General features: G+C 40.7%; 1 protein-coding gene across 1 annotated transcript in view; it reads left to right on the top strand.

Annotated features, from left to right (window-relative positions):
- The window catches only part of LOC126474390 (ATP-dependent translocase ABCB1-like), a 142,972-nt gene extending 118,958 nt beyond the window's left edge, over positions 1-24,014 (top strand). The window contains exons 13-19 of the mRNA XM_050101858.1: positions 175-378; positions 7,509-7,750; positions 9,959-10,118; positions 19,111-19,305; positions 20,831-21,037; positions 21,167-21,313; positions 23,736-24,014. Of these exons, the coding sequence (XP_049957815.1) occupies positions 175-378; positions 7,509-7,750; positions 9,959-10,118; positions 19,111-19,305; positions 20,831-21,037; positions 21,167-21,313; positions 23,736-23,930 (1,350 nt within the window). The 3' untranslated portion in view covers positions 23,931-24,014. The remainder of the gene's footprint in view (positions 1-174; positions 379-7,508; positions 7,751-9,958; positions 10,119-19,110; positions 19,306-20,830; positions 21,038-21,166; positions 21,314-23,735) is intronic.
- Positions 24,015-27,411: the final 3,397 nt, after the last annotated feature.

The following is a 27,411-nucleotide window of genomic DNA, read 5'->3' as shown; positions in this document are numbered from 1 at the left end:
ACATTTGCTGACCTGACTCTTCCTCATAATGCAATTGTCAAAATCGAGGCAGCTACGGAGCAATAAGCAACATCAATATTTTCATGTTTTACCCATTTTTATTGCATGCTGAATAATAAATGAATGATTGCTTTTGTCGAGTTGAGCAAGTAATTAAGTTGATGTGTTGTGCAGGCTACAGGTCAGCCTATCAGCTCCGTGGTGCAGGCGCTGGCGACGCTGGTGCTCTCTGTCGGAGTGTGCCTGTACTACGAGTGGCGACTGGGGCTGATGGCGCTCGCCTTCATGCCCGTCCTAATGGCGTCCGACCACTACGATGCCCGCCTAGAGGAGGCCGGGGACGAGCGTATTCGAAAATCCGTGGAGAAAGCCACCAAGGTACTTGTTCCATCCTGCCGAGCCGCATCTAATTTCACTTCTGCGACAGAATCGTCTGTCTAACTTACATTACTACAGCATAAGTACACAGGAAAAGTGTTTATCTGATAAAGAATTTCTAGTTGTACAGGCATGAGCAGTATTTCAGATATTTTAGCTGCCATGCCAGTATTCGAGAATATAATCCATCGTCAGTGGAATCTGATGCACAGGATACACAAAAAAGTATGTGCGCAATGTCGATAATATAGAATATTTTGTACACACTAAAATAGAAAGATAACATTACTTATATGCTGTACACATCTGCATCAAATGACATGTCCGCCGATAATAAAATTCTGCTGCTGGTTAACAACGATCTGGAACTAGTAAACGTGGAACCCCACCGTTATCTAAACTCAAAATATAACCCTGTACATAACCAAGACCATGTGACCACAATACAGCGATCAACCAGAACATTATGACCACCAACCTACTATCAATGTAAACCTGTCCAAGCGACAGGGAATGAGTGCTAGTGAGACACGCGGATGGTGCATGTAGTATCTGTGTGTGTGCTGTCTGTGTGAAGAATGGAGGTGTGCAATCTATCTGACAAGGGGAGGCCACGACGTTTGGAACGCGGATTTACTGAAAACTTCGTACACTCGTAGTAATCCATGAGGACAACAAAATGTGTAAGCAGTAGCGCGTACTTGTCAAGCGTTACTGCGAAAATCGCAAGATAATTTCGGTCGTCAAATATATATCTTTGCTTGGCCATTTTAACCATGAAGCGGCTACAGCCGAGTGGTGCCGGCACGGTAGCGCAGGGTGTTCGGCCAGAGCGTTAGCTTTCCCTTTCTAATAAAAAAACTGAGCGAAAGCATCATCGATCAAACTGAACGGGTGTCATCGGACGTCTGCCCCGAACAAATTCAGCGAACAACATGAAACAATTTTTTTTCTTAAAGTGGTTGTTGTTCAAGCCACTGGATCGCTGGATCGAGTTCCGTTCGTCAGTTTTTTTTTTTTTTTTTTTCAACACAGTCATTTCCTTTACTATTTGTATAGTGGGAAAAATACGTGTAATCGGATGAACTTTTATTAAATTTATAATGTTATTTGCCAGTCTACTAATTTTTATTATCACAAATAAAATAATATTCATAACTATCGACTAGTAAACGACCAAACGCATAAAGTGATACTGAAAATGTATGCTTGTCCGTGTCTTCAAAACTGTTCGTATTTAATCGAAAGAGAACGAGAAATTGCTTCTCGGAAGACGCTATTAAAATACACTCGATACTGCATGATCAATTATCAGCGCCGATTTTTAAGGAAATACTGCGTTATGCATGGTTTGCTTCCAAACTATCGTCTGAGAGAGAGGTTTTTTAAAATGTTAACGAGGTTTATTTTTCCACGGAAAACGTCAAAAGACCTTGCGTATGCGAAAACATAGCATTTATTCAATGCAGCTGTGCCGTTTAACTTTACGTTTTCCATGTTTTTTACGAAAAATAGCATCCTGCAACTTGTAATGTCGAAAGCGAAGATTAATTGCACATCTTTCGAAAGCCGTCTGTGCTGGTCAAAACTTGGAGGTAGCAGGTCGTTTCGGGCCCTTCCAGGTATAAGGGATTTCTCAAATCACAGACAAGCATACATTTTCAGTATCACTTTATGCGTTTGGTCGTTTACTAGTCGATAGTTTCGAATATTACATTATTTGTGACAATAAAAATTAGTAGACTGCCAAATAACATTCTAAATTTAATAGAAATTCATCCGATTACACGTATTTTCCCCATTATATCAATTATAATATAAATCATAAAGAAAAGGACTGTGTTGAAAATAAAAAAAAAAATAACGCACGGAACTCGATCCAGCGATCCAGCGGCTTGAACGCCAACCACTTAAAAAAAAAAAAAACTTTTTTTCTATATTATTCGTTGAATTTGTACAGGGCGGACGCCCGATGACACCAGTTCAGTTTGTTCGATGATGCGTTCGCTCAGTCATTTTTTTAGCAAGGGTAACTAACGCTCTGACTGAACACGCTGCGCTACAGTCCCGGCACCAGTCGGCTGCAGCCGCTTCATGGTTACATTCGCCAAGCACAGATATATATATATATTTGACGACCGAAATTATCTTGCGATTTTCTCAGTAACGCTTGAGAAGTACGCGCTACTGCTTACACATTTTGTTGTCCTCATGGAGTACTACAAGTGTACGAAGTTTACAGTAAATCCGCGTTCCAAACGTCGTGGCTTCCCTTGTGAGTTTGACAGAAGGCAGGTTCTGATTGCACAGGAGCCTGGCACGAGCATTTCGGAAACTGCACAACTTGTCGGATATTCGAGGAGTGCTGTGGTGAGCGTTTTTAACATGTAGTGAAACCATTTCCAAATGTCATGGGATTGGGTAGCTACCCCTCATTAAAGATTTTGTACGTTGGAGGCTGAGCAGACTGGTAAAACAGAACATGTGGCGAAATGTGATGGAACTAACATCGGAGTTTAATGCCGGCAGAGTAAAAGCGTGTGTGAACACAAAGTGCACCGAACAACCCTAACAATGGGACTCCGGAGTCGACGACCCTTGCTTTTACCAATGTTAACACTATGACATTGGCAAACTACAACTGAAATGGGCACATGACCACTGGCATTGTACGTTGAAGTAGTGTCTGCGTGTTGCATTGTCTGATGAATCCTGATACCTTCTTCATTATGTCGATGGTAGGGCTCGAATCCGTCGTCTTCCAGGTGAATACCTCCTTGACATCTTTAGTGCAAGGTGAAGGCTAGCTGGCGGCGGCTCCATTATGCGATGGGTAACATTCGCTTGGGCATCCATGAGTCCAGTGGAACTCGTGCAAGACACCATGGCAGCCCAGGAGTATTGTACGTATATTGGTTGCAGACCATGTACACCACTTCATGACGATCATAAAATTCCCGACGGCAGCTCACAAGACCAGGAGTGTGATGAAGTTGTTCCAGGAACACAGCAATGAGTTCCAACTGGTGTTCTGGCCCGCCAGCTTGCCAAATCCAAACCTGATCGAACACGTCTGGGATGTGATTGAACGTGGCGTCAGAGCTCATCGTCTCCCTCCCTGTAATTTAAGGGAATTAGGTGACCTGTGTATACAGATGTGGTGTGTTAGCTCCCTACAGCGGCTTACGAAGCCCTCGTTGCTTCCATGCCACGATTCGTCGCCGCTGTTATCCGTGCCAAAGATGGACATACTGGATATTAGGTAGGTGGTCGTAATGTTCTGTCTGATCAGTGTAGTATCCGTTACATGTTTGCAACTGTAAGGCAGGCCTGTGCAAACAGTACTCCGTGAGTACGAGCGCTCCAGCAGAGCTCCTGCTAATAGGTTATGGGGTGTGACAGTGCGGGTTTAGAGATTTGCACTTGAAACCAATACCTTGTTTGCTGGTGCGATCAGAACAAACTGTTGATGGGATCATCACTCTTGCTTAACCCATGGCTTGCGGACTTGTCAAGAAGATCTAAGACTCACGTAAATTGTCCTAATATTCATCGCTTGTATTTCGCTTTGTTTTTGTATCTTCATAATTTTCATTGATGGGTGTGTACCAGCAAAGAATAAGTAAAACTGGGGTTAATATGGACCGATATCATTGATCTAGTAGATATTTATTACTCATTAATGATTTTGATTTTTTAAGAAAAGACATCCAGAACTCACTTACTAGGGTCTTCCTTTCCTCATTACGTGATGTATTACCTGAGAAATTCACTTATCTCAGTTCATGGATAAGTGATCTAGGTCGCTCCTGAAGGAAGACATAACGAAAATGACCGAAAGGGTGATTAGCTCGAACTTCCGTTGCACAGAGATTGTTAACTACCTGCAAAGCAGGATTTCTCGCCCTACTGCTGACGTAGTTCCCGGAGGAAATGTAAGGAACATGAAATTGGTAAGCATGGTAGTTGGATCTAAACGATAATCAGCGATGGAGGCTATACCAGAAAATGGGTTCGAATGTATTTTATAAGTGATGAAGTAGGGTAAAGCAATACACTTGGCCCATGTGGCTATATGATGTGCCTAGTGTCTAGAAAAACCCCTGGGAAAAAAGAAAGAGTGACAGACCAAGAAGGAGAGAGTATTTTAGTAGATGTTTTTTTTAGGGGGAAAATATGTCATAAAACTGAAGATAAGGCAAACAATACTGACAATGGACTGATGAATATGGAGGCGTATAGTGGATGGAAGAGAACAGAATAGCGGTTTAGACACGTAATACGTCTTTAAAAGTGGAATAATGGAAACGATTGTCCACTCATTTCTGAGGTAGTACTAAATAAATGCATGTGTCTTGTATAAGATCTACGGTAATATGTCTAAAGCAGTTAAAAGCAGATACCATTTAATGCAGTCTAAAACAAGAAATTTAAAAAATTTGTTTTTTAGTTACGTAAATGTACATGTCGTACAATTTTAATTTTGTATAGGTTTCCAATCTGATGTAAGAGTTTGACGAAGTTCGAATACAATCTTTGAAATTCTGAAGACACCAAGAGTAAAATACAGAAAGTGGAGTGTTACCTACGGATTGTACAGAAACCAGACAACAGTTACAAGAGTAAGAGGATGAAAGCAGTAGTTCAGAAGACTTACGTAGGTAGCTTATCCTCAGTGCTCAGTCTGTATTTTTAGCAATCCGTAAAGGAAATTAATGAGAAATCTGGAAAGGGAATTGAAGTTCAGGCATATTAAAAAAAAATTATACGTTTGCTGATGGCATAGTAATTCTGTCAGAATGGCTAGTTTCTCGAGGAGAGGATGTAAGATAAACATCAACAACCGTAAAACAAGGGTGTTCACATGTATGTGAATTAAACCAGGATATGCAAAGGGCAGCAGATTAGGAAATGAAACATTAAAAGTACTTGAGATGTTTTGATATTTCGGTACAAAGTAACCGACTTTGACCGAAGCAGACAGGTTATAGAACGTAGACTAGCAACAGAAAGAGAAGCATTTGTGAATGGAAAATTTCTTAACATCGAAAGTAAACATAAGTATTAGTTAGTCTTTTCTGAAGGTATCTGTTTGAAGAGAGGCTTGCTCGGAAGTGAAACGCGGAACATAAACAGATCAGACAACAATAGAACAGAAACTTTTGATATTTTGTGCTCCAGAAAAATATTGAAAATTAGGTGGGTACGCTATGTAACCAATGAGGAGACAGCGAGCAGAACTGATGAGGAAAGAAAATTGTGGTACAACTTGCCTATAAGACGGTGTCAGTTGACAGGACGAAACTGAAGCGTCAAGAAACAGTTAATTTGGTAATAGAACAAAACGTATGCGTGTGGGTGGGTGTGGAGGGTTCAACTTATAAAAGGACACAAAGTTTTAAGAACAGTAAATGGTGTCTACTGGATGTTAGTGGCAATTGTTGCGCAGAGGTGAAGAGTAGTGCACCGGATAAGCAAAGAGAACTGAATGAAGAAAGTGTTAGAACTGAAGACCACAGCAATACACATCAATAAGAGCTACAAAATGAAAAATGTTCAAATTGAATTTGATATGAATGGATTTCATGGGAATATTATTTACTTCGTAGACTGCATATAGACAGGGTCATATAGTATAACGAAAAATAAGTCTTAGAAAATTTCATACCCTTTGTAGCGTCCTCCTTGCTACGACGAAGCTGACTTCAACTGCCAGCATAAGAGACAGTTTTCAGTGCCACTTCGATCCGCTGTCCTTTGATTTCTGGGTCATGATGCGGATCGTAGTATCTTACCCTTTCGTTGGTTATTCAATCTCTTCCTCATAGTTAGTTCCCTCTTGGCAGTCCTCTCCCAGAGATAGGAATGGGGGTCTAATCCGGAATCTTTTTCAAATGGTGAGACCACATGATACTTCTTCAAGATGCAGGTCACAAGTCCTATGGATACACATTGTGTGTTTTTAATTGAATTTTCTCATTTTGCGAAGACCGAAGGAGCGATCTGTTTTCCTTGCTAAACGCATTCAACGGCCAGGATCGCATAAATATTTCTTGATTTAATACTATTGGTTTCTATAAACTTTACTGTCACCTTCAGGTCTTAAAAAATCTTTTCCTTATGAAACGTGTTCATATTACGTTTGGTCTCACGCCAATGTGTCATGTGGATAAAAATCAGCACATTATAAAAGGTTCGTCACAACTAAAATATTTAAAAACATAAAGTACCATGTAGAAATGGCCAGAAAGGTATATTTATGTGATCTTGGGTGTTGAATGTTTTTAGCGTGTGCGTTTTTAATGCAGTAGCTTCCATTGCCTTATGTACCCTCATACCGTTGACCATTGCCAAAAGTCTCGCCTTTTGGGGGCAGTTTTCGAGCACAAGAGCAGCAAATAGTAACCCTTCGCCATCTTTGACAAGGCGATAGGCATAACGAGATAGTCTCCTTATAAGCATTCAGCCCAAATTGTAGAAGGTCTTTATTTATAATTTAACCACTGACTAGAGTCTAACCTGGGGCCCAGAACTTTTTGATTAATAGTCGAAGACACTACCCTTATACCAAGGATCTAAGTAAAATAGTGCATAATCAAAGAAAAAGTGACAGCTGTGATTTGTATGGAATCATTGAGACGAGTTACTGTTGTGGTCTTCAAGTCGAAGAATGGTCTGTTGCAGCTCTCCAAGCATATAGTAGAGATGCACATCTTGAACTCAGTTAAGATGTAGCAACCAATTTACCGTTTTTCAGCAGAAGTAGCATGATCTCAGAGTTTTCATGCTCAATCTACTATTCATACTATGTCCACAGCACGAAGGTTTAAATCGCTGCCTTTACTGCCTCTGCCAGGTATCCACGCTTTCGTAGTGATCATTTTTCATTCAGCACTAGTGTACATCTGAAGGGCAGCGAACGTCATGCAGAGTGACAGCAGTGGGTGGTATAAACAGTAATGTAACCGATAGATATCTATCAGCCCAACTGCAAGAAGTGGAACATTTATTTCCCAAAAAGAAAAGAAACCAACTTGAAATATCTTAAATGACTATTACTGAGAATTTCTTGATCATATGAAGATAGAGGACGATGCGTCCTAGGTACTGACAGTATCCTACTTTTACAGGTGGCTGTGGAGGCTGTTGGTAACATCCGCACGGTGGCGGGTCTCTGCCGCGAGCGTCAGTTCCACGCCCAGTACCTGTCAGAGTTGCAGCCAGCGTTGCAAGTCGCAGAGCGCCACACGCACGTGCGTGCCGCTGTCTACAGCCTCGCTCGGAACATTGGCACATTCACCTACGCCGCATGCATGTACTATGGAGCAACACTCGTCCATGCCGACGGCGTCCCCCACCAAGATGTCTACAAGTGAGTAACTGCTTCTTCTTTGCACCATCTCTGTGTCCATTGATACACCGCGATAACCTTCATTTGCATGCTTCATCGCATACTCTGCTATAACCACGGTCATTCTGTCACCTATACCACACATTATTCCATTCTTTCCAAACACGTAAGGCAAACAACCAGCTTAACACATTTTGAAGCTTCTCTTCTTCTTGGAGAGTTTAATATATAGTATGCTCCTTTTAATGCCCGTTCCACCCATCCCATATTATAACTTCTGACATATCTACATTTCCATATCAGAGTATTTACACGTCCTATCTATTGCTACGTCTAAAAAAATAATTTTGCTACCTTCATCAGATCGTTAAAATACTCTGTTCTCCAATTTTTTACTTTTTAACAGTAACACACTTTTATGCCGGTCTTACTACTCCATTCCGGTGCATCTTGAATCTGTGGTAAATTCTGTGGTACTGAATAGATCGCTATCACCCTGCAAACATCCAGACTCCCGTCTCCAAACGGCACACTAATTTCAGCCACTGCAGTCTAAAAATCAGAATTTCTTCTACATCATTGTACACATCGATCTAAAAAGCGAAAAAGCTGTCGAAAATTTTGCTGGTTTTCTTTAATGACAACAAATTCCTTTGTTCCACTAACAAAAATAATTCAAAATAAAAGTAGCATTATGTTGTGTACATAGTTCCACATAGTCAGCGCGTACACAACTTTCCCACTAGAGCGCACCCCGCTAAGCACAACAGCGCAGGCGCAGCGCTCGTCCGTCTCCACACTACGAGATGGCGCTGCCTAAGAGACGGACCAAATTCTGCTTCCGCCGATCCGCGTATTAATATGTAACGCAGCCAATGAGATTGCTGCTAACGTAGAACCTTTTCTCCTCGCGGATCACACTCGCGCAGTGATGCTGAACGTGCGAGGTATTATAACGAGTGTACAGACCTCCGATTAGTCAGTCTGCATTTGTCTCCACCAGTCTGTGTCAGTCTGCCTTTGTCTGTACCAGTCTATAGTCAAGTTTCAGTCTATGTCTAATAAGATTATCACATTCCTGTACGTAGCCATGAAGATAAATGAATAGACACTTTGTCAAGTATCAGAGATATGTGAGAATAAGATTAACGTACCAAGAGCAAAGGAACTTCAGATTGACAATTGTAAATAGCATCCAGAACCAAGTTGAGTAATTTTATGCTTGTTATTATTTTAATAAATGTGTGTGAAAATTAATCAAGTTCTGTTTAAAGTTGGTCACCGTCAATCTGCTACTCTAAGCGTGCAAGTGGCATTTCTATCGTCTGACCTAACGGCAAAAGATAAACACACCACAATAAGACCACGAGACATATTTCTGACACTCGCCTACTTCGTTACAGCGACAAGTCAACTAATCTGATGGTGTGTGTACCGAAGGTCTTACAGTAAGCAGACCACACATTACATTACGTAAATTTCATAGTGTGTATCAAAAATAATCTTTGCCTGTACAGCAATCGCCAGTGACAACTACGTACATTTTCGTGAAAAAGTCCTTGTGCTGATTATATATGAGGAAACTCACATTACAATGAACTGAAAACACACATGCACATAACACTAATATATACATTTCAAGTACATACTATAAGAAATAAGTGTCTTTTCTGTCATACAGCTACAGCTCATGATGGACAACGCCGTAAACTAGTGCGGTAAGACAAACTACTAGAAACAAGCAGCTTCTGTCTAACAATTAATTATTAATACGACAAATTTTAAGAAAATAGCGTCATTTCTCTCCGTCTGATTATTACCAGATAGCAGTCTCAATACTCTGCCACAGCTCTCTAAGCTACGCGATTGCAATGTAACATATATGTAGTACAGTTCAGAACTCAGAGTTCCTTACACATCAGTACCCTAACATTCTCGTTTAAACTTCGAAAACATACAGCATACTTTGAAAATTACGTTTTATGCTAACGTCAGCTTAATCTCAGGAGCGGTTTTGGAAGGAAGTCCGAGAAAACTGTTGCATCACACGGCACTGAAGACTGGTGTTTGTAGCATATACAAGACAGAGCTATACGTAAGCCATGCTTCACCTCTTCTGTTTCAAGGAATGAAAACATTTTTTTATCATATTCAGCTGGACTTCTAGACAACCTGGACATAACGTCGCACAGCCTGAACCTACCTTCTTGTGTACCTTTGTTTTTACAGAGTGGCAGAAGCTTTGATGTTGGGGACCGGCACCATATCAAGTGTGTTCTCCTGCACCGCGAGCCTCAGGAAAGGTCTAAGATCCGCTTCAAGAATCTTCACTTTATTAGAGCGTCGACCTTTGGTAACGGATCCGCACGAGCTCACAGATGATAAGTGGGTAAGTTGTACCACTGAGTAACGTATCTGTATATAAAAATATTACTTATAGAATGTTTCTTACAGTCCGGATAGGCCGTCAAGTTGGGGAGAGTATTATTTTTAGACTCTCGTCTCTAACTGGCTCTGTAATAGAAGTTTAATCTGTTTTCATATTCGATTTTGAAATAACTTACATTGTATGTGTGCTGCAGTCTTTTTCTAAAATTGCAAAAATTAATCTGCAAAAGTAAAGCTTCTCCATGTGTGGAAAACTGTTCCAAACTACAACATCGTCATGTATCTAGAAACAAACGTTCGACTGAAATTTAAAAGCTCTGCAATCGAGAAAATATTGTCAGTACTGTATGTAACAGTCTATCTGGTACATTTTTACTCTAAATAAATGTAAATGTCGTGTGACCAGGGACTCCCCTCAGGTAGACCATTTGCCGGGTGCAACTCTTTCGATTTGACGCCACTACGGCGACTTGCGCGTCGGTGGAGATAAGGTGATGATGATTAGGAGAACACAACACCCAGTTCCTGAGCGGAGAAAGTCTCCGATCCAGCCGGGAATCGAACCCGGGCCCTTAGGATTGATATTCTGTCGCGCTGACCACTCAGCTACCGGGGGCGAACGATGTTGCTTTACTACATACCAGTAATAGTAATTGAAATCAAATTAAACAGAAGTTTTATCAAAAATCAGTTACAAGTTAAAGACATTTTGAAATAGAAGCCATAGGAAACAAACACAAATTTTCATTTTCAAGGCAGGGAAAAGTTTAAGGCGTTATGCAAATTCATTTCAAATGCAAGTATCACGTGTTCCATGGTAAAAGTGTTTCTCCTGTTTCAAAGTATATGATGGACGACCGACGAATTATACTTTAACTGCCCATATGTTTCATAAATAGCTATCAAATGTATAGCATTTTATTCACTATTCTGTACCTGAATAATTTACAATATATTCCAAGTAACTGTAATATATTATACAGAAATTAAATGTGTAGAATCCAAAATATTTACAATTGCCGAACAAAACACAACCTTATGTCTAACAACAACCAAAAGTGCAGAAAATGACGGAAACCGCTTATGGCGGTCTCCAGCGCGAATTCCTTCAAGAGAATTTCAAATCAGTACCGACCAAAAAACATCGTGTGTTCCTTGCTACACTTTCCATCAGGTACAACTCTCTCCCCTACTCTGTAACAAAAGGGCGATTTATTTTCTTCACAACAGATACTTCGTAATACAACGGGAACTTATTAGAAACGATAGCAAGAAATTTTTGGCCAACTCGCTGGTATTTCCTTTTCTGAAACACTTCCTTAATACCAATGGTGTTCGGTGATCTCATAAAAAAACGCGACAAATAAGATGACCTGTTATTGTTCCGTACAGAATACGGAAACCACAAAGCATAAATCATTGTAAGAGATTTAATTACCAGGCTCAAGTAGAGTGAAATCGTTACTGTAACACAAGGTGCAAAAGTGAACATGTAGCACAAGAATCCGTTGCACTGAGTGAGGAACGAAAAGACTTCCCCAAAAATTAGGTCCCGAAATATAATCCCTTTCTCTTCAATATCGGCCAGAAAAATACCATTTTAAATAGACAGCTTATACTTTTCTGACTCTTCTTCTAGTTTCTTCATTTGGTTCTGTTTTCTTTTATGTGCTCCATTACGATGTTTGTAATACTATAGGTGTGTATTGTGTGTTTGTGTGTGTGTGTGTGTGTGTGTGTGTGTGTGTGTGTGTGTGTGTGTGTTGTACGATGTTGATGACGTGAGAGAGGGGAGACAGAAACCGTGTGCCGTCACACAGCCTACTCCTCGCGAACAGCATCGAGGGGGCCGCCAAGCTTAATGTCCCCACCCAACGGACAGATCACCATCAGCGGCGCCACACGGCCTCACTTCATGGGACACTGCGGAGAGGTTTGGTATTTAAACCAGGACATTGGCGCGAAGTCTGGTGATCTGGAAATTCACGCCACCACCTCTCCTCCTCTTGCCGGCCAAATACTGGCAGTGAAATTTTTTACCTTCAACACGATTCGAACCGGCTTAACCCCGGGTCGAGCGCCGCTCCACAAACGTGTGTCAGCTACCCCAGCAACGGAGAAGTGTTATTTCGTTGCTGTTACAGGAATTCTTGTCCAGTATCATCTGATCAATAAGTTTCAGCCAAGTTTATCCCACAGAGTAATTGAGATGAAGTGGACGGTAATGATGACAAATGAGGAATCCCGTATGTTTGTCAGCGGAAGTCGTGAACTGTCTAACATTATTAAATAGAAAAGAATTTGTACTTGGTACCATCGTTAGGACGATAAAAGCTACGTCCTTCTGTTGGCACTTCACTTCTTGCCTGCCAAGCATTAGGCAATGGACATCATCCTCACCCTCATCATCATTATAGTTTCCGGCCCCTTGCTGAAGCTGCTAAGAACATAAATCTCCCCATCCTTCCGTATTCACTCATCACATTCCTCTCTCCAACCTGTCACAGACTTTTCCTCTCTTCTTCAAACATTCCTTCGATCATCAGTCCTGTCTCTCGGTCTTCCTCTGAGTCTCTTTCTTCCTACTATCATTTCAGCCGCCTGTCTTGATATTCTACCAACTTCCATTCTTTCAGCGCGTCCATTCTACCTTAATCTATAGTCTCTTGCATGGACTTTTCTTTCCGTATTTCTGTATCCATACGAGTTAGTCCTATCCTGAAAAGTTTTTTTTTTAAATTTCCGCTACCAATCACAAACTGGTAGCGGTAATTTTTAAAAAAAAATCTTTACATATTTCTTAAGACAGTCACGTCGAAAAATTGCCAAAATGGCTTCAAATTCTAGTCCCATCCTGCTTCTTTCTCGAACTTTCTTCTTACAAATCTGTATGGTCATAGCTAACCTTTTCTTCATTATCTAAGTTTCCGATGCATACGCAAGTACTGAAATGTGAAATGCTCGGTATGACGCTTGTTTGCTTTTTAGTGGTACATCAGTGTTTCAGACCAAATTTTTTTAAGCTCTGCCTCTCATTCCTTCCACTGTCTTCTGATGTGCTCTTCCCAGGTATTTGAAACTTACCGCCGTCCTTAGTATTTGCCATCTAAAATATCCGTTGCTGCTTTCATTTCATCACTTCACACTTCTTTGCACTAAAGTTCAACCTATACTTCTCCAACACTTCCTCCCCCAGATTTACCCTGTCTTGTTCTTCAACTTTACTTTTTCCTCTCCTGCCCGTACTATCACTCATGTCGCTATCTCGCCCATAACGTTGGTGAAAGTAAATGGGAATAGCGCTCTCCCTTGTTTAGCCCATTTTCTATTCTAAATAGTCTGCCATAGCCCCTCCTACATTTTCGAAACCTACTCTTGCTTGATAATGCCCTTCAGTCTTGCCATAATCAGGTATTGACGCTTTGCTAGAGGGCTTCCAAAATATTTTGCTTTTTTTCTCACTGTCATAAGACTTCCCATTGTCTAGAAACGCCTTTACTGAACCCTTGCCGTAGCCGTAATGTCTCTCTTGGAGCTGCCTTATGTAAAAAAATTGGACCAAATGTCGATATTCCTAATCTAAAACTATATTGTTACTCTCTCTTCTGCTCTCTCCAATACTCTCGTTTCCAAGGTCTCCTCAAATACGTTGACGGTAGGAGACATCAAAGCATGAAACCGGAAGCCATATAATTTTGGCATACTTCCCTGCAGGCCTTATTAAAAATTTTACATTATGATTCCTTTTTCCCAATCTTCATGTCTCGTTTCCTTCCATACTGTTGTGAGAGGAAGAGTACTAAAAATAAAGTGCTCGTCGCTACTCATCGGGTCTGGTAGTGCCCATCAGCACCACCTGAATGTTGAAGGGTAGGACAGAGTTAAAATACCTTCCGCGGAACCAAAGAGACTTGAGAGGAAACACCGACAGCAAATCCAGGAAGCCAGTAATGGATGAAATGCACGCTTTGAGACATGCAACAAACCTCTGAAAGTGGACAAGATTAAGTAATAGACTTTCGCCGAGACATGCCGCAAGAAACCGAAAACCTATGTAAAAGGGGATCTCAAACATACATTTTAGCCGAGCGGTCTAGGGCGCTGGAGTCCTGGACTGTGCGGCTGGTCCCGGCGGAGGTTCGAGCCCTCCCTCGGGCATGGGTGTGTGTGTGTGTGTGTTTGTCTTTAGGATAATTTAGGTTCAGTAGTGTGTAAGCTTAGGGACTGATGACCTTAGCAGTTAAGTCCCATAAGATTTCACACACATTTGAACATTTTTCAAACATACATTAGTGCATTTGTACCAGAAGAGGAAGTGGAATTACGTGGGAGAGCACATCTAGCATTCGAAGCAAGACATAATCATTATCTTCATCACCCATATTTAGATATTTAGATCGTGTTCCAAGGATGATGCGAGTACAGTGTCTAGCGTTGCAAGGAAACCAGCACCCGGCTTTTAGGTTGTGATTGTCGCATACGCTTCCACTCGTTCCTCGATCTTGGCAGTTCACACATCGATTTGAGTCAAAAAAGACTATATACAAGGATCGTTCAGTAAGTGATACAACACATTTTTTTGTGAAAGCAAGTTAGTTTTATTCAGTATTCCATTGCACCATATTATTCCCCACTCTTTTCGCTAGAAAAACCTATTTTTTATTATTATTACCGCTCAGTGAGACGGCCTGTATTCTCGCATGGACCTCTATACTGGTTTGTGTCAGAGTCAACGTCATGCTGCATCAGTAATCTTCGCGAGGAGTCACCCTTCGTTGTGCCAAACAGATGGAAGTCGGAAGACATGGTATCCGGGTTGAAGGGCGCATACGGAAGAACAGTCTAATAAAGTTTTGTGAGACACTCTCGCGTGTGCAGACTTGTATGAGGCTTTGCGTTGTTAAAGAGAAGGAGAAATTCTTTTGGATTTTTGTGGCGATGAAAACGCTCGAATGAGTGAGTCTGTACGTTTCAAAATATCAAGATACACATCTGTGTACGGCCTGTCGGCACATGGGATATCGCGTGCTTTTGTTCGCTGCCTTTCTCCGAAGACATTCTGCAAACGCCTTTGAATAACTGCGACGCTCTGTTTTTCCGCCAAAAGAAACTCAATGACAGCTCTCTGCTTGGACTTCACCTCTGTTACAGACACCATTTTGAAGGCTCGTATAGTGCCATCAACTTTCGAAAATACATGAAACTAAAGTGACTGAAGAGGGAATATTCCACGATGTCCCACAACAAATTTCGCATTTATCCAAACGAAACTGACTGAGAAAAAAATTTATTGCATTACTTATTAATCGCCCCTAGTAGAAGCTACTTAGCAATAAGTCCAAAAACCTATTTGCATAGCATCTGTCCGCAACACTGTGTACAAACTTAAGCTGAACTCTTGCAAAGTGCATCAACTAATTAGTAAAGATGCTGTTGCTCAAAATCAGTACTGAGTAATGCCATTGGCTGCTGCAACCTGTTGTTGATAAAGAGATTGATCGTGAAATGCTCTTCTTTCCTGACGAAGTAACGCTGCCCTTATTGCGATAAGTGAACTGAAGCACAATGGCCGTTGGAGTTCTGGTAATCCGCATCAGCCACATGGAGAACGTCTACATGATGTGGAAGTAAGAGCCTGGTGCAACATGAATTATTAACCCATGTTTTCCCACGAATCTGTAGCTTCTGACAGGTATAAGATCAATACACTACTTCATGAATAGCATCTGGATAACCGTATGTAATGAGGATGTGGCCGCTAGATGTCACGAGAGACGGTCTCGCCAGTGTAGAAGGAGACGGGGAGTACATTGTTGGCAGTAGAGAAACAGTAACAGCAGACTAGGTCACCGGAGAAACAAATCCATTGCCTGTTGGTGATGTGATTGTGAAGAGGAAAGGTGAAGGAAAACCCGTATCTAAATCAAGACCAGACAGACCTCATGTACTAATGGACAGGGGCCGTCGAGCATTTCGGACAGTGACTGTAAGAAAATCGCATGAAATCAGCGGAAGAAGTCACTCGTGAGCTCCAAACTGCTACCGGCAGTGCAGGTAGTACGATGACTGTGCGTAAAGGCTCAGGAAGAATGGGGGTGAAATAGTCTAGCATCTCCGCGTAAGCCACCCTTTCTATAATCAATGCTAAGCGACGCTTGAGGTGGTATCAAGAGCGATGCCAGTGAATGGTGAATGACCGGAAACGAATCATTTGGAGTGATGATTCACGCTATACCCTGTGGCAACCCGACGGTAGTGTTTGCGTTTGGCGAATGCCTAGAGAACGTTACCGGGTTCTAACATTGTGCTTGGTGTCTGTTCGTTCTAAGTCATGTCTCCCTACCACTTTCGCGCAACGATGCTCTGAACGTGTTTTTTAGGGAATTGACTAGTTTGAACTTGGGACCTGTTGCTTGTAAGGAGACGCCAGACCTCATATGACATGTAGAGTTCAGAAGAGTTCAGTGAGGCTAGCGATGGTATAATCAAATACTTCATGGTTTCAGCGTCAGCTCCACTGCAGTCCCTATAAAAGAATCTTAATACTAACTAAATTTAGTGGAAGTGGTTCAAGGCTTTCCTATTTTTAGTTAGGTGGTAAAATAAGATCGAAAAAGCAGTTAAGTTTACCATTGGAATTTTTATTCTACTCACAAAACATTGTTTATAAATTGTACTATTGATAAAAGGAAATATTTTAATATAGGATGATAAAAACCAACTGCGTTCAATAAAAATGTGAACGAATATTCCCTGAATGGGTTTCCAAGTTCTATAATGGATCGAAGAATGACCTAGGTCATATCACATCTAAATCTAGGTTTAAATTAAGTTTCATAAAAGAGAAAACTATCAAAAATGGTCTACAGTGACCCTCAATTATCTTTAATTACTTATTTAACTTGACATAAATTACAGTGGTTGATGCGGCTTCTCAATAATTATATAACAGAAAAATCATCGTGTTTCAGATTTTAACTTCAAGTAGCAAATGTGAATACTATGAAGTTTAATTGTCGATCGACACTAGTATTACGTTAAAAGGGGATGTAACACATGAGACTTCTGCAGTTCTGAGTGAAGCCTTATGCGCTTTTATGCAGCATCACGTGCGTTCATTACCTTGTCGGTGGTTAGGCAGCATCAGGGGCGGCTGGCGGAGCAGCTCCACACACCTCGCCGTCTCGGTAGCAACTCTCTTGAACTTATCCTCACTACTGTTTACCGAAGTTGGCTTAAGAAAAAGGTATCTGGCTGTGTTTTCAGCTGACCAATCAGCGTCTCAATGTCCACCTTAAGCTCCACCTACAAAAATTCTGTCTACCCAATGAGAAACGTTATACTTCTCGTGGTGGGGCAATGTTCTAAATGTTTGCTACGTAACAGAGACACGTATAGTCTCACGCTAAAACCTTGCAGCTGGTGTGGCCCTTTTAGTGTTATTGTAAGATTTGTACTGTTCTTTTGGAGGGCCCTATCTTTTAACATGGGCTGGGCGATGGACCTCTTGGCGGTCGGCCAGCAATGCGGGTGTCCCATTGTTCCGCTCTTATCGTAGGGCCTTCTAGCCTACATGGCTCTGCTCTCGGCTTCTGTTCTCGTTTCTCCCCTCGGAACTGCGTCTGTTTCACGGTGGGAAGGTATGACATGCATTTAGACGTTCTTGTGTTAGTCTGTGGTATTCCATTTACTCACCTGTTGATGGTATTACTTTGATTAATTTAAAGTCAGGATTTATTCGGAGCTATCTGACATATTGCCGGATTTGCTATCAAGTCAGGGTTTTAATGGAAGTGTTGGATTTTCCTGACAGCTTACATGATATCATGTGTATTTCTCAACAGCAGAGTATGCCGTAGGTGGCATTCCGGTATAAGTGTGATTCTCTTTCTTAGGATACTGTCCCTTTATTAGGGGTAAGGAAATGCTAAACACAGAAGGATATGAACTCATTTTAACGCATTGTGTACTACGTACAGCAGAGGAACAGTTCACCAATGCACCCTGTCATAAAGCATCATGAGTGAGGCAACTGTTTGTGGACAATAACATACCTATAATGGACTGGCCTATCCAGAGTCCCGACTTAAGCCCAGTGGAACACCGTTAGGAACAGCTGGAACGTCGACTCCGCTCTACACACCAGGTTCCAACATCTCAACCTTTTCTGGTTTTCTCTCTTGTGAAAGATGGAGCTGCTGTTCCTTCATTGAAAGTTTTCCCAACAGAGTTCAAGCCGTCATAATGGCCTAAGGAGGACAAACCTCATATTAATATTCATTAATAGGCATCCATATACTTTTGATCAGGTAGTGTATTTATACGCCACGAGGCGTGTTGCAACTGTTTATTTTCTGACCGGTATTTGGACATAGAGTCCTTCATCAGTGGCATCCGTTTCGGATGTTGGATGACAAACTAATCCATGCTTATTTCGATAACACAAGAACACTTTGTTTACGCTAAAGTAAAAAAAAAGTAAGATCACTTAGGCCTACATACAGAGTACGTCTACTTCAGAGGATATGCCTGTCAGGAGTAATATGTTCATAACAATTATCAGTTATGTCGAACAGGAAACACAAGAAATCAGTGAATATATAAAAACATAATTACTACCCTTTACATAACCATGCGTACGTGACCACAGTAGGGTCGATTTCTCAATTACTCTGTAGACATAGATCGAGTCGTACACATGTTATAAAACTGTGAAACCCTAAACAGAATCAGAATGATTGTCTCTTTGAAATAAATGTGAACTGGATCACGAGACAGTTTTTTCTATCAGTTGTGTGTGAAATTCAACATGACTTGTCTCAGCCACTCTTCCGGGTCGTATTGGATGCTACAGTCACAGTACCAAAACACTCTATAAATAAATACCTTTTAAATGCAGCTCTTGGTGTGCAAGAACTCCTTTATCAAATGTATGGAAGCTTTAGAGAAGCAGCAAACAAGATTTTAACAGCACTGTGCTTCATACTTTGTAGACAGCAGAAGGGAAGGTGCGCTACTCGGACGTGGAGTTCAGCTACCCGACGAGGCCCGACTCCCTCGTCCTGAGGGGCCTGGACCTGTTTGTGAAGCCCGGTCAGACCGTGGCGCTGGTGGGTCTCTCAGGCTGCGGCAAGTCCACCTGCGTACAACTGCTGGAGAGGTTCTACGACGCCACCTCCGGTACTGTGGTGAGTACTAAACGATAAAAGATATTAAAACAGAAGAACTGCGTTGTCACATTGATACTACGGAACACAGAATTATTTCGTGATGTTCCTAACTATTCAAGAAGAAGGAAAATGATGGTGTGACGGAGTTTAACGCGTAAAGAAAACTAAGATTGGAGTTTAACGCTGATCAAGAGTTAATTAGAAATGCAGCCAAAAGTCTGATTAGGACAGGGTCAGGAAGAAAATTTTTCAGAGGTATTATCCGGTTTAGGGAAAACACAGAAAAATTAGGAAAGATGAGTCGTGTGGCTTAACATTGTGCAATCTCTCTCGGCAGCGCAGTCATCGATTTTCATACATAGCACTACGAGGCGTTACCTACATAAAAACCTAAACAGCCTACTTACACATGCTGGCTTGTTGGTCAGTCACAAACATTATTCAACTTTGCACCAAAAAGCGAAACACGAAGTTCAGTTTACAAGAATGTATTTTGAATATGTTAGATGCTTCACAAGTGAGATGATTACTTACACATTTGTTTCTAATTCATAACACTGATGGAAAAAGATGGGTCCTTTCTAGGTAGCACACACATAAAACTTAATAATGACCACCAGTGTGTCATACTAATAATACTTTGGTTTTGATTTGAGCCTATTATGAGCAGCTTTTAACTGTGCAATTACAGACAACATTAATAACTATATTCGTCTTGTCTCTGTACTTATTTTATGTTAGCCATTTCTTCATATCGATTAATGACTTTCTGATATTCTAATAAATAAGAGGTTTCCTTCACTATAGACGTAACGTTCATCGCAAATTTTCTTTTTCAATGTCTCTGCCTTGACAGACATCATCCAGTTCTTCTTCCTAAGGAAGAATGTTAACATTCCTCTCTACATTACCAAAACATAAACACTGCATAATTAGTTTCCCTTCGTGCTAAAGAGACATTATCTTACCCATAACATATGTTGCATGTTTCATTACACCTCACGCCTTGTGACGGTTATTTATTTCTGCTTGCAAGAAGTCTGTGCATTTCCACCGGGGTCTAAAAAAAAGAATGATGCCTCTTTTTGCGTTTTAATTGAGTGACACCTCTCTTTCCTAGCATTTATACTGACATAGAATCCACAGTTTTCACAATTTCAAAAATTTAATAGATTTTGCGGCCGGATTCCCTTCGTGTCACTACAGTCGATAATTTAACCAAAGGGGTGGTAAGTATGTGTGCCACCTATCTCTGAATCGTGTACACTTTGTCCCGTGTGTTATCGTATTTTATAATCTGTGTATAGTATTTTCTGAAGCGGATATTGTGAATTAACCCAGGATTTCCGAAACGAGAGTGGAAAACCGCCTAAAATACTCAGGCTGGTCTGTGTACCAGAGTGACAGTTACCTGTTAACACGCCGTGATTATTTGACCAGAGTGTCGGGGCGTCGCTTACATACCCGTAACGCAAGCTACCGCGCTACGTATTCGGACTTATCAGCAGGTTTTTAATTAACTGTCATGATTCTATATCTACAGGTTCTCGGTGACCGTGAGGTGTCCAAAGTCAAAATGTCGTCCCTGCGATCGCGGCTGGGGCTGGTGCAGCAAGAACCTGTCCTCTTCGACAGGACAATCGGCGAGAACATCGCATATGGTGACAACAGCCGCCACGTACCCATGGATCACATCATTGAAACTGCTAAGAAAGCGAACATCCACAATTTTATAGAAACATTACCTCAGGTATTGAAATTAACCAATACTTATCTGGGTATATAATATCAAATGTAAAAAAGATATTTACAATCAAAAAGTTGTACTTTTGTTGCAAGGCGTAACGTTTCTTAAAATAAGTAGAATTCACAATTACAGGGTTACAAAACACTTGTGGGAGACAAAGGTGTTCAACTCAGTGGGGGCCAGAAACAGCGATTGGCAATTGCAAGGGCCTTACTTCGCAATCCCAGTGTACTTATACTGGATGAAGCAACGTCGGCACTGGACTCAGATAGTGAAAAGGTAACTGATCACTGAATGTTAATAGCTGACAAATTATGTGTGTCTGTAAAGATTAGGCATGCTCCCATTAACAATGAATTTCCTTATTCCTCTATAAAGAAGAAATATTGCGTTCATTTGAACTGATTACATAATCTGTATAACAGTTGAATGAAAGTGTGGAAACCTACAATGAAAGTAGACCTAGTATTGCAATATCGTTAGTAGAAAAACACGTAAGTTGTAACGAATTTCCATGCTCCTTCATAATTTGTTTTTGAGTGTCTCTGTCATATAATGAAACTTTAAATATTTCACACTAAGAACCGTTAAGAATGTAATCAGGTAATCCTTATGTCATATCTGCAGTATTAGTGTGAGTTCAGAACTGATATTATTCAGAAAATTTTCCGCCTCTAATAACAGCGGGACGTTAAACCGTAATATCCATTTTCATTAGCAGTAATGTTTTTTTTACAAATAACAGCAAAGAATATGCACTTATATCATTCGTTTAGTGACTACTCTTCTAATATGGTATTCTACTAGTTATCAGCATTACACAGATCCGTCACGGATTCAGACACAATGTAACATGCAGTTTTAATAGTCACTCGATTAAGTTAATGAAGCAGGATCTTTGCTAACACAGCAGTATATCCCAGCAATGTATTACTTTACATCACAGTTTGCTAGGGATTATTATTTGTAATGTATTATGAATTTCTCATACTCACTTGGGGAAGTTCATTTCATAAGCAAGACAATCGTAAGTAATAGTACAGACATGAATGTCAGGAATTAAAATGTGTCCACCTGTGGATATACATACTGCCGGAAAGAGATAGACTCCTCAAGGACAGTGTTCAGTGGCACTGTGTTATCATACGTGCATACTAAGCGGCTGTAATGTTGTTACTGATCCATTTGTCACTGTCATAGGTGATCCATTGGCGCTCTGGAGGCCTGTCTCGGCACCCTCTATTTTGAGTCTGTAGGCAGCAACGCGATGAGTTCAGAAGTGAATAGTGTTTGCAACACTCATTCTAGGGTACAACCATGCCCCACCGATGACTAAGTACTTTTGTTGAAACTGCTTCAACCATTTGAATGGGGTCACATTCTGGGTCTCCGGGAAGCTGGTTGGAACTACCGACAGATTTCTGCACTTGTTGGGCACCATGTGTCAGTGGTGTGTCGGTGCTTTCAGTATTGGCCTGTGGGACATTACCACAGCTGTAGACCAGATTCTGGTCGAACGCGTAGTACTCAAGATCGACGCGTTGTGCAACCAGCAGAGGTCATCCAAACATCATCCACGGACAAAAGATGGACACATGTTGCACATACTGTGTCGTCAGAGACCATTCGGAACCGCCAGCTTACTGCAGGATCAATATCACATATGCCTCTGACACCACGACTCCGCCAAGCAAGGTTACTCTGATGTCTTGAAGAGTTGACTGGAGATTGGAATGGCGCTCAGTGATGAGGTTCTCTCCACATGCAACTGATGGGTGTACATGCATGCGGTGTAGTGCTGTTGAGCTGCCTATATCAGAGTGCATTCGTCTACGACCCGCAGATTCCATCCGAGGCTCTATTTTGTGGAGGGCCATCAGTTAAAAGTTGCCGTCACGTTTGGTGATCCTATAGAGCAGAGTAACCAGTGATCGCAACGCTGCATGGCTGTTATCCCCGTACTACTACAGTTTTTTCGATAGGAATGTAATGTGCTTCTTCAACAGGACAATGCAGTCACGTCTCGTTGCTGCGATGCAACGTGCTCTTTGTAATGTACGACAACTTCTGTGGCCACCAAGATCACTAGATCTCTCGCAAACTGAACATGTATGGGACATGATGAAGCGGGAACTGACTGGTCCTCCAGGGCCTGCAAGAACCATTGCCGAATTGCAGCAAAATCTGCAAAATGCTTCGGACAGTCTACTTCAGGATGCCATTCGGTACCTTTATGATGGTTAGCATGTGAGAATACGCGCCTGCGTTGCTGCCAGAGAGATTCAGACTGTGTACTGATGCGAGTTAGTTATGTCCCACATATCATTTGAACGATTCTTTTAACGAAACGATGTGGAACGAGTGATCTTAAAAGGCATGTACAGATAATTAGTGTTATGATTAACGAACACATTATTTTTAGTCCTACTCATGCAACTACATTTAATTTTATTTTACATTATTCATTTTCTTTAAACTTAGTTTTGGCGTTCTTTACTGTGACATGTGTGTTTCATTTGGTCTGAATTTATCATATACTCTTCCAACAGTGTGCCACCTGTCACCTCACTTGTCGAATATGTTGCGTTTTATTCGGCAGTGTATTGTAGAGGAAAAAGTACTCCAATTAAAACTTTTTAACATGGATCTGAAACATAAGAACCATGTCTTTAAATCAGAAACATTTTCGTGTTCCATACAGGTTGTACAAGAGGCACTCAATAAGGCGAAAGAAGGGCGAACTTGCATCACAATCGCACACAGGTTGTCAACAGTTCAAGATGCAGATACTATATGTGTCATCAATAACGGAAAAGTTGCTGAGATGGGAAGTCACGCAGATCTGCTAGCAAAGCGTGGCATCTACTACAAACTTCAGTGTCTTCTGCCTACTTAACAACCTTTGGAATGTACTTCATTGATTGGTAAATGAATGTCTCACAATGCAGCGTTACAAGTTTGATCTTTCTGTGAGTGCCAAAGTCATGGTCATTGATGAATTACTGTATGTGATGGAGTATGTCATCTCATTAATGTATATCCAAGAGCAATTTTCATGTGCAACGTGGACTACATCATATTCAGTTGTAATTGTGTTGTGGAATTTGTTCTTCATTAACAGAATTACAAGTAATATTTGTTGAGTATATTTTAAGGTTGCTGTATTTTTGTTGACTGTCATCTTTAACACATTGTTATCCATCTGCTACATGTTCAAATTATTTTTTGTTGTAAACGATACCTGAAAAGCATAATAGGATTCCAATCTAAATTACCCGAGTCTAGTAATTTTGAGGCACACTGGATGTAACTTCATATTCAGACATGCGGGATAGGCACAAATTTTACAGCCCAGCAGAGACATGTTTATATCAGCTATCATTTTCTTTTGATCCATTATTAGATGTTTCATAACACTGGAAGTCAAGTTTCAACTTGATATATTTGGTAGTTTATTTTGTATTAAAGCTCTTTAAAGTATATGTGATGTATGTTGGAAGAAAACAAAAATATTACAGAAACGTGTCATAATTTGAATTTAGTTGAGTCTTATTTGTTTCCTAAACAAGTGATACTTTTTTATCTGATATTTTACACAGCTTTCGTAAGTAACCTCTAGTGTTTCTGAGCAATGAACGTTTTTCTAAGTATGAACATTGTTACAAGGATTATGATTTGAATGCATACATCAAATTGGTGTAACTCCTTCTATTAAACTGAGCTATGAGCGTTGTAAAAAGCAACAAATAAAATGTTTTTCAGTAGGCCTATATTATGTGCTTTTTCAATAAAAAATCCTTATGAAAATGGGAACTCACTATTGCTCATCTTATTGGGACAGGTTAGCGGTGGGACTACTCCAGTTTGCATAAACACCTGTTCAACAGTCAGTTACCTTACTACGTGAGCTACAATGACTGTGTATCATTAGAAACGTATACAATCTCAATTGACCTGACTGGGTGTAAAAAAACACATTATCAATTTGTAAGAAGAGGGTGCTGGAGGATCACTTTCTGGGTGGAAGCTATGTAGCTGTCTGATCACGACAGGTCAGGACAAGGAGATACCTGGTGGAGAGACTGGCGACAGACATGTGGAAAGCGAGTTCAGGGCTGATAGCACCACTGGTTGTTGTTTGCAATTGTCAGTCTAGACGAGGAATATAGTGTGACAACATAATAACATTGTAAGAACAAACATTGCTGAACTAGACTTGCAGTGTGTTTGTGACATCCTGATAATTAAATACTGCTTCACACAGGCCCATAAAAAGTGTGAAATGTTACACAGCATCAGATTGTTGCTAAATGATTAAGTAAATAGACGTTAGCATTTGTAACTGTTAAACAAGCTATCTCTTCATTAAAACGTCGATTTTTTAAAAATTTCGCATCTTTTTTTTTTTTACAATGGAGTGTGTCCACTGAGACAATAATTCACGGAGGTAGCCGTCTTGAGTAGCCATGTTAGTGACGTTTTGACCTTCTGCCATATGGGAGGAATCTGGCAACTAGTCAGGCTGTGCAGCCAATTGCCACTGTATACGAGTGGCTTTGAGTGCTAGAGAGAGGAGGAGTAAGTGGATATGAGGTGGGGGAGGGAGTGCATTAATCGTCGATAAGGGTGGCGAGTGGTGGAGATAAGCTTGACGGGAAGGGGAAGAAGGTAATAAATCACTGAGCCAGAACCGTAAAACTAGACTGCTGAGGACTGGTAAATTTGTGGATCAGCTGTTTCTTTACCGGTGAAGAACTCTTGCCATTCTTTACTTTCTACTTTTCTGAAGTTCCAGTTCTCAGTATGAAATTGTTAGCACTGATTCAACACTGACCAATTTCTCAATTGTCAATTATCTTATTAGCTGGAAAATCCATACTCTGATTCCATTCACTGTCATTTATTTTTATAATACTGGCTGTCCTGATCGTCTTGGACTACAGTTGGCTGTTACTATATGTCGTAAGCAACAGGGTGAGTAATTGTTTTGCTGTACAAATGCTTCAAAAAACTGAGGATCAGTGTGGAATCCAGTAATACGCTCGATTATATGATTGAGTAGACACGAATGAAACCCTCTAGAATGGCTTTCGAGTGCAAAATAATGGTATCTAGTAGATGCATAAATTTTCTTTTAAGTACAGTTTCCTCTATAATTTTTCTTCGCTACTCCAAGGGTTAGATTAGGCTGTTCCAGATGTGGCTCATGATACATCCGTCGTTCGTCTCACTCAAATACCGGGCGAAATTGCAGTACGGGCAGAGGAGTGTCCCACTGTGGATCTACCTCCTTAAATACTTGCATCCCTAAAAATGAAATCTAAAGAGACTCACAGCTGAAAGGAGCATCATCAAAGCAATGCAGTCTATGGGCAGATCTGAGAATGTGTGGACACTCTTCACTAGTCACGAAGAACTTTTTTTCATTTTTAAAATGATAGCGAATTTGTAGAGTTAGTTAGTTACATGTTCCACCGATCATTTGAACGACTACTGTATTGAAATGATGTGGAGAAAGTCAGTTTACAGGATATGTATACAGCATTACCGTTAGTGAACACATCGTCTTATTCCTACTCGTTAAACTACATTGCCACACATTTTACGTTACTGAGCAAACGATCAGAAATTTTTAACAATGGGTAATAAAGGTCTTTTCCCCTCTAATGTTGTATATTGTACGTCACTGTTCTTCTCAAATTGTGATGGATTATTTATGACGAATTTCACTAGGGAAAATGTGAGTTGTGACGGCACATTTAACATGCCTAGCTCCTGGAAGAGGTACCTGCAGGACGTCTGTACGACATTAAGGAGTGGAGATATGCAAAATTTGTCAGGAGATTTGTTTCCAAGATTAGCGATTATACGAAGAGCAAAAGTAGCTGAACTTAACTGTTTGAGAAGCATGTAACACACTTTTTCCAAATTAAATGTTCCTCGACGTGTACACCTAAAAATTTGGATCATTTTACTCTACTTACTGTCTCCCATTCACATGCCACATTAATTGTTGGCATGATTGTGATGGTTGTGCAGAACTGAATGTAGTGCGTCTTTTATTTTTTTTTTTCAAAATTTAAAGACACTCATTTTCATAGAACCACTTAATAATTCTTTGGAAAATATTTGTTACTAACTCTTCGTTGCTTTCTCTCTACTGGTATTTATTATAACATTAGTATCGGCTGCATAATGTACCGATTTTCCTTGTCGAATCTTAACTGGAAGGTAATTCACATACTTAAGGAATAGAACCCTGTGGGACTCCTTTCGTGATTTTGCCCCAGTCACTAAAATTATCTGCACTCTCGATATCGTCTGAATTATTCAGAACAACGTTTTGCATTCTGTTTGTCAAGTACAATTCAAATCAA

The sequence above is a fragment of the Schistocerca serialis genome, chromosome 4 (genome assembly GCF_023864345.2).
Source record: "Schistocerca serialis cubense isolate TAMUIC-IGC-003099 chromosome 4, iqSchSeri2.2, whole genome shotgun sequence".
Taxonomy (NCBI): Eukaryota; Metazoa; Arthropoda; class Insecta; order Orthoptera; family Acrididae; genus Schistocerca; species Schistocerca serialis.
This window is presented reverse-complemented; position numbering and strand designations above follow the sequence as displayed.